The sequence below is a fragment of the Falco punctatus genome, assembly GCF_963210335.1.
Source record: "Falco punctatus genome assembly, chromosome: 11".
Taxonomy (NCBI): Eukaryota; Metazoa; Chordata; class Aves; order Falconiformes; family Falconidae; genus Falco; species Falco punctatus.
Genome location: NC_137591.1, coordinates 11,333,208 through 11,341,291, shown reverse-complemented (window position 1 = coordinate 11,341,291; position 8,084 = coordinate 11,333,208). Strand labels below are relative to the sequence as shown.

At 47.9% G+C, this 8,084-nt stretch overlaps 1 protein-coding gene across 1 annotated transcript; it reads left to right on the top strand.

Annotated features, from left to right (window-relative positions):
• Window positions 1-1,886: 1,886 nt before the first annotated feature.
• Window positions 1,887-5,814, top strand: MMACHC (metabolism of cobalamin associated C). The gene is made up of 4 exons (XM_080406112.1): window positions 1,887-2,147; window positions 3,846-4,040; window positions 4,397-4,549; window positions 5,092-5,814. Exons 1-4 carry the CDS (start codon window positions 2,076-2,078, stop codon window positions 5,401-5,403), a joined length of 732 nt encoding a protein of 243 aa, XP_080262238.1. The 5' UTR covers window positions 1,887-2,075; the 3' UTR covers window positions 5,404-5,814.
• The last annotated feature ends 2,270 nt before the right edge of the window (window positions 5,815-8,084 follow it).

The window sequence follows — 8,084 nt, the reverse complement described above, 5'->3', positions numbered from 1 at the left end:
CCACTATATTCAGACAGAAAACCAGGCAAGATACCCATTAAGAATTCAAATATTTGAACTAACCACCCTCAAAGGCAACTTAGCCAGCTGACTAAATATTGTGCATCACAAAGGTTTCAGCAAAGGACTCCATGTGAGGATATCTGACTTTACACCAAGCTTACTCATGGCCCTCCAGGAAATCACTTCAGCCTTGTTCTCCACTTCCATTTTCTCTCCTGAGAAGCAAAGGTGCTTCTCAGGCTTTCAGGTCAGTAAAGGCAAAGGAAGAAAAGAAAAATTCAAAAAGCCCTTTCTGCCTTGCATCTAACACCTTGTCTGTGTTCACTCGTTTAGTACGGAAATGAAGCTACACTGTGCCAGGCTACACTCACAGCCTGTTGTTTCTTCAACAGGACTTCAGCAACCTAGACAAGAACTGATTCGTGTAAGAGGCTCCTGTAACCATCAGCGCTTCAGTTCCAGTGCCTTTACCTTCGCTACCTTCCAGTTTACCAATCTGCTCCTGCTGGAGCAATTTCTCCTGCTTTAGTCAATTAATAGACTGAACGAACAATTCAATGATCTGAGCAGATGGGCAAAAACAGATTTTCTATGGAAATAACATAGTAGGCTGGTTCAACATCAGAAGCTGGAAATACAGTGAGAACCAGAGAGGACAAACCTCAGTTCTAAACAAGACTGATTGGATCAGTCTGCCCTTCTACAGAGGGCACGGATACAATAAGAAAAAACCCTGGGGTTTCTAGAAGATACAAGGGAACTCCACAGAGAAAGCAGTTTGCTTATCTGAACTAGTTCTTCTCCCAAGAAATTGCAGATTTGGTGTCCTGACACTTCATAAAACTCAGGACTAATGGCTGGAGAAAGTTGCACAACAACTATGAAGATTATGGTAAGCTGCTATAAAGATTAGGGTAGAGAGATCCAAATCTCAGGCGTGCTGTCCAATGTGGCAAATGCGGTAAGGAATAGGGAATCTGCAAAGAACACATACTTTCAGATGGCGAAGGGGAAAGGATTGTCAGCACAGAGGCCTCATTAACTATTTTAGTGAGCAGTGTCCACCCACATGGGAAGGTGGGGCTTATCAAACAGTGTACGATGAAAGAAAAATATGCACAATATAGAGTGGTATAGCACAGATGGGCACATTGTGCAACTACACTAGGAGAACTTGCTCTTAAGACAGACGATCTCACCAGAGCCCTCAAACCGCCTCAGTTTGGGATGGCTGCTGTCTCCACTGTTGCCTGGCTGCAGCGTGGGAGAGGCATGCAGGTACAACACAGCTGCTGGGTGCCAGGCAGGCACCCCTCAGTCACCACGTCGTCAGGGCCCAGCCTGAGAGCTGCAAACCCACCGCAGACAGAAAGCGACAAGATGTTAGTGGGGCTGTGAGGGAAGGTGCCCGCCTGGGCCTGCCCCACCTGGGCCCCCAACCCACTCTGACACCCCCCCACCCTGGCACCTGCCCCACCTTGACACCCCCCACGCCCTGGCACCTGCCTCAGCCGGCACCTCAGCTCAGGAACCAGCCAGGGCGCCCGTCGAGGCGCCGGCATTCTTCCCTTTCCCACTCGGACTGCACCACCACGCACAGCCGTTAGCAGCGGCAGGCTCTGCCGCGATTATCAGCAATAATCTACCGGGGGGTTATTACCCCCGCCACCCCTCCGCACGGGAACCGCCGGAGTTCACCCACCGGCAGCTCCCGGGAACACGAGCGGAGCGAGTACCGCTACACAACAGCCGGCCGGCGGGACCGCCGCCGCTCCTGCTCCGCAGCCGACCCCCCGGAGCCTGCGCCGGCGCCCCAGGAGGAGGGACAGCAGCGGTTGCCCCCCCGGGCGCCGGGCGGCCCCTCAGGCCCCTCAGACCGCCCCGCGCGCCAAGCCCCCGCCGGGCGATCCCGCGCGGAGGGGCCGCGCGCCGCAAATCCCAGGGTGCCTCGCGCGGCTGGGCCGTCTCCTAGGCGACACCTCCCGCCGTGCCTCCCGTGGTGCCCCGCGCGCAGCCGCGCGCTGGGGGGGGCCGTCGCAGCTGCCCTTGCCGCGGGGCGCCGCGCGCGGGGCATGGAGCGGCGCGTGGCGGAGCGGCTGCGCGGCGCCCTGGGCCCCTCCGGCTTCGAGGCGCACGCCTTCAAGGTACTGACGTCAGCGGGGCTCGCCGCGACGTCACTGTTACCCGGGCGGGAGGGAGCGCGGGTCGGTGGCGGCTCCCTCCGCCACCCGGTGACCCCTGCGGCCGCGGAGCGGCGCCGGGCCGAGGCGCGGGGGGCGCCCCCGGGAGGGCAGGCCCCTCGCTGCCCCCGCCTTCTTGGGACGAGGCCGGCGGCGCTGGGCCGCCAGGCTGCCGCCCCCAGTGCTGCGCGGGCCGCCCGCACCGGCAGGCCGAGCTCCCCGGGCCGCCCCCTGCGAGCGGTGGCGCCCGCCGTGCTGCTCCCGCGGCCGCCGGCAGGTGGCGCTGCCTGCCCGAGCCCCGGCGGCGCCGCTCCGCCCCGCTGGGGGGGAGGTGACTCGCCCGCGCGGGGCGGCGGGCTGGGGACGGGCCCCGCCGGGCGCGGGGGTGGCCGCTGGCCGGGGGAGTTCAGCTTCCCCCCCCCGCTGACCGCGGCCGGCACCGGGCTGGGCGAGTTGGCGGAGGAGCGAGAGGCGGGGGGTTCGCTCAGCCTGGCCGGTAGCGCGGGCCGGGGCTGCTGCTGGGGCTGGACATCGGCCTGGCACCGGCCTGCGCGTTGGTCCCGGGCTGGTAAGGTCAGGAGAGTTACGTAAAGATAACGCCTGCACCAGCAGGGAGTAAAGTCCTCTGAGCAAGCTTAAAATTTAATCTAGGCATACATTAAGGTGCAGGCTGTCCGGCTCGTTCTGCCCACTGAGGAGCGTCTCCCTTGCAGCTGAGGCAGCCTCTTGCACCTCCTCCGGGAGCTGAATGTGTCCACCCCGCTTCCACCAGGGCGTAGGGGATCCTGGCTGCCACTGTCACGTATAAAGCCAGCTTCAGATTAATTTCACTGATAGTTAGAAGTGACCAGTTTTGCATTTTCAGAAAATGCCAAGTGTTAGTTACATGACTTGATAATCTCTCTGAATGTTAAACCTGTTTTTTATAGCACCCTGGGAGAGTTGTCAAAACCTATAAAAAAGACTGATGTTATTAGTAGTGGAGTGCAGGGGGGTTTGGCCATTATTCCTCCTTGCTTGGCCGTTGTTGGTCTGAGCCCTGCCCCCCTGGTCATGTCTTCCTGCTGCCCTGGTCTGATCCTCCATTTCTGGACTGTGTTATAACACATTCAGCCTTGGAAACAAACATCAAAATGTGGCAGTGTCACAATCCACATGCTACAGCTGATGATTCTGGGAGTTTTTAGCACTGCTAGGAGCTTCACAACTACCATTTCCACACCTAAGTGTTTCCTGCTGAAGAAATAATCCATGCAACTTGTCACATGAGCAAAACAGAAGTACCAATTTCTTTCTGGGTGAAGATGGGGGAAAAAAAAAAACCCAAAACCAGAAACTGAAAGCTTTATCTAAACCAAAACATCTGATTTGCATTGGCAAGACTGGTTGCTCATACTTCCCTACAGGGTTTCTGAGCAGAGCTGGATAAATTAGGGCAGCCTTGAGCTGATTCTTATCTCTCACATACAGCTCACAGTACAGCTTCCAGAAACTCAATCCCAGTATGCAAAACAACTTGGTTTGAATAGAAGGCACTATGCAGGCTGCCTATCTGGGTTGCAAATGAAGGTGGCTACACTTCTTTCCACTTCTAAAGTCCTGCATGCCCACTAGCAAAAGAGTGGTGTCCCTGTTCTCATGGAGATTTGTTTTTCTTTGCAGGTTGGATGGTACAATGCTGTTCTCCAGCCAGCCTTTCATCTCCCCTACCCAGATGACACACTGGCCTTTGTGGTCCTCAGCACCCCTTCAATGTTTGACAAAGCCCTTAAACCTTTTGTGAACAAAGAACGGTTAAAAATAATCAGGGATCCTGTGGATCAGTGTGTTTCTCATCATTTATCACGTGTGAAGGAGGTAAGAACCTGAAATACCGATTCCTTTTACTATTCTGGCACAGTAGACAAAGCCTTCCGGGTTCCTGCTCTTGCTCTTTAGAAGGGTAAAACATTATTCATGATGGTAAGAGCATCAACAGGCTGTTGGCCTGCTTTAGTTGTATATTCTGCCTCTTTGCCGTTACAACCTGTAGCTATGGAGAGTTTTTTACAGTCGTATTTTAAAAACCCAAGGCCACAAGCACTCTAGTAGATTTCAGTAGCAGGATGTGGAAATAAGCAGGCTTCACATGTGCCTGTTTTGCTAGCATCCAGCACTCATGTATTGGCAAGTCTTTTTCCATGAGCCTGGGCTGATGTTTTTAATTTTCCCAGAAATTCCCTGACCAGAAGGTGGACGTCATATTTGATTATGAGATTCTGCCAAGCCGAAAGCCCAAGTTCTTGGCGCAGACAGCTGCCCATGTTGCTGGGGCCGCATTTTACTACCAAAGGAAGGATGTGAAACTTGATCCTTGGGGAAAAAAGGTGAGGGAAAAACAGTCTGGGAAGAACCACTAAACTGCAATCACAGAATCATACAACTATGTTTACTAACTAGTTCTTTCTCCAGGAAAATACAAAGTCCGTATCACATATAGATGTATAAAGTGTTTCAGACAAATCAGAAGATTTCAAGATTCTTCAGGGTGGTATGCAGATGCATACATAGAGAAGAATATCTTGATCTATTAAACCTACTTAGACAGGAGAATAAATTTCAGTGTGAAAAAAAGACCTGTTATTTGGAGCGTTACAAATAGGAGGAAAAAATTGCACTGTGGTTAATTTCCATGTTACATTTTCAAAAAGGGACCTCTCCCCACGTTACGGGGTGTTGTGTGTGGGCATGGGAAAATGGGAATGAAATGCAGTGCTTCAAGCCACATGTTCAGGAAAGCGCATTTTTCTCTGTATAGCATTCCAGCAGAGGGCTAGGAGCATGAGAAGTTGCATCAAAGCTTGATGCTTTGAACTCCATTACCAGAAACAAACCGAGACATCCTAGATCCTTCTTTTTTTTCTTCCAGAAGATCTATGGCGTATGTATCCATCCCAAGTATGGTGGTTGGTTTGCTATCCGGGGTCTTCTCCTGTTCCCAGATATTCAGGTACCATTCCTGGAACAGTCTGACCCTGTTGACTGTGTGAGCACAGAGGAGAAAAGAATTGAGTTGCTGGAGCAATTCAATTTCCACTGGCAGGACAGCCGCTACAGGGACATAATTGAAGTGAAGGAAAGGTATTCGGAGGAGCAAAAAGCCTACTTTGCCACTCCTCCAGCAGAGAGGTTGAGACTGCTGGGGCTGACACAAGAAGCCCAGAGAAGCACATTTCACTGAGTGACCTGGCTCCGTGAAGGGGTGGAGGGTAAGCAAAGTGTAACTCATCAGCACCTTTTCCACAGTGCTGAGGAGGATGGTGTGCTGATAACAGATGGCAAATCCAAGCAGCGTGATGCAGTGGTGCAATCCAAACGTCAGCTTCTCAGAGTTAAGAGGGGAGTGCTGCATCAAAGCATTGGTGGTCTGGAGGAAGGTGGGAGCAGCCTGTTCTGTACTGTTGCTGATTTGGTGCGTCTTCTTGGGAGTCTGATAAGACACCAGTTGGTCTTTGGTTCGGAAAAGTTCAGACACTCTGGAAACTGGAAGACACATGCTGCTCATTAGAGAAGTCATTTGTGTTCTCAAGAATTTTCTTTCCAAATGTTTTGGTATTATTCTATGTGAGAGTAAAAAACATTGATTTTCAGTCATTGTGCTCCAAAATGATTTTTTTTTTCATCTGAACTCGGGGCAGATGCTTTTTTACATTTTATTACCCTGTGTCATAACTCTCCCTAGGGCATAAGTGTTCTGTCTTTTCAGTGTTGCCTTCCTCAAAGAAAATTTGCCCTGTATTCCTTCACTTGCAGTGAAGCTTTATTTAATTAAGAAATATTTCAATGTGTCCTTTCCTTAATATCCAAAAGAAAATTCTCCAGATATTGTTTCATTGAGTAGTGTGATCCCGTACATGAATCAGGAGTGAGGATATTGGAGCCAACAGCAGCCCCCTCCTCCAGGGTAGTTAAGAAAGGGAAAGGGACAGGACAAAGGTCACAGCCCAAGTCTGCTGTTTCCCCTTCACCCAGGGCCAGCTTCTCAGAACAAGGTGACGTCTTTACATCAGTTTTAAGCATTTATCCACTGTATAGAGCAGCCAACTAAAATCTTTGGGAAGATGCTGCGTAATGTCTATGTGAGTGGAGTGTTAAGGTAACTGACTGAAAAAGACAATTCTCATTGACCTTTTTCTAAGGTAAATGAGGTTTGTATTTAAAATATTTTTCAGTGCTGTGCCAGCACACACCAACACACCACAGTTTTACTACCATAGTTTCCTGTTGTACCATCTGTATGGGGGAGATCATAAACCTGCTCACACGTAAAAACCACTGCATGAAGCATTGTCACACGCACAGGCAAACAAGCAGAGGCAGGGGGCGGAAAGAGAAAATATTCATTATGTTCATGTTACTTACATTGCTGGATAAAACAACTTCAGACATAAATATAGCAATTTTTTAGATGACACTGTCCTGTTAGATTTGCGCAGAGGTTACAATGGCACTGGGAATCAGGAATTAATTTATCTTCCAGCACTTGGAGGCTCAGGCCTCAATAAAATAATACAATAAAAATAATATTTTGTGGGAGTTCTGTTACTTGACTGCAGTGCAGTGCTGCAAATCACTAAGCACTTTTTCCCCTTCCATGATATCAACACGATGATGCAAAAATACTCACATTGCAGAACTGAGCCATTCCTTTTTATTTTTTGTTGTGATAATTCTTGATACCTTTTGGAGACTCAAAAACCAAGGTTGCCCTCATGATACGTCACTGCAGTTTTTCATAATCTGTGTACTAACTAAGCACAATCAAAATTCAGCATAACAAGTTTGTAATGTAAACAGAGTAGTATGCATGTGATCACTGGGTTTGTTCAGTGTATTTGCTGTTACAAAAAAGTCTTTGTTGCTTTCCATACTTTGTTCACCACATCTGGCTAAGGCACAACACCTGACTTACTGTGTGATAGTGGTATTGTGATTTTTAATTTAAGCAAAATAATGAAATTGGTTTAAATTCTCTTCTTTTGTTATAAAAGTACTTCTGGTTGAAATATTGGTTGACCTTCCAGAACTTTCCAATTGATCTGTATTTTAACAGGGACTTGAGTTAGTGGTTTGTATTAGTAACATATATAAAATATCGTTTCTCTTAGAAGGATAAATACAGAATGGAATTGAATTTATCTTTTTACACTACAACTTGAAGTAAAACATTTTGCAATTGATTTCTTACAAATATTTAATATCTTGTCTTAGTTAATTTCTTAAACTGATTACCATAGCCATTTCATTTCAATTTTTGTAATCTATTTCTCTCTACATGATATTTTGGTTAATAAAATACACAAAGTTATAAGTAATCCTCAGTACTGAGTATTTTTATTTAAATAATGCAACGATTAACTTGTGGAAAGCTAAAAATACTGAAGTGAGAATCGATTATTGCATTTTTAACATACTGAAAACAGTGGGCTACCTAATACACGCAAAATCTAGTATCTGAAAACAAAAATTTATTCTAGTAGAAGTTAGTAAACTATTATGGCAGACTCATTGGGATACAAAAAAACTAAGCCATACAGCACATTATGAGTAAGTTTAATAAATGTTTATCTTTTCCAAGTCATTTCAGCAAGATCATTTAACAGCAAGCACATGATGGTGCACTTTCATTTTTTCCTCTGTTCTTGCAGTTACAAAAGTTCAAGGTGTCCAGCGATACATGACTGGTATTTGAGGAGTTTCCCCTCATTAACTTAAAAGTAATACCTGTAAGTACTGAAATTCACGTATGTTAAAACACATCAGTGAACACTGAGTCATGGTAAGGGCAAATCTGAGTTCCTTGTGCTTCTGGCAATACAGTTATGTCAGGCAGACTGGAGAAGAAATATTTAGTAACATATC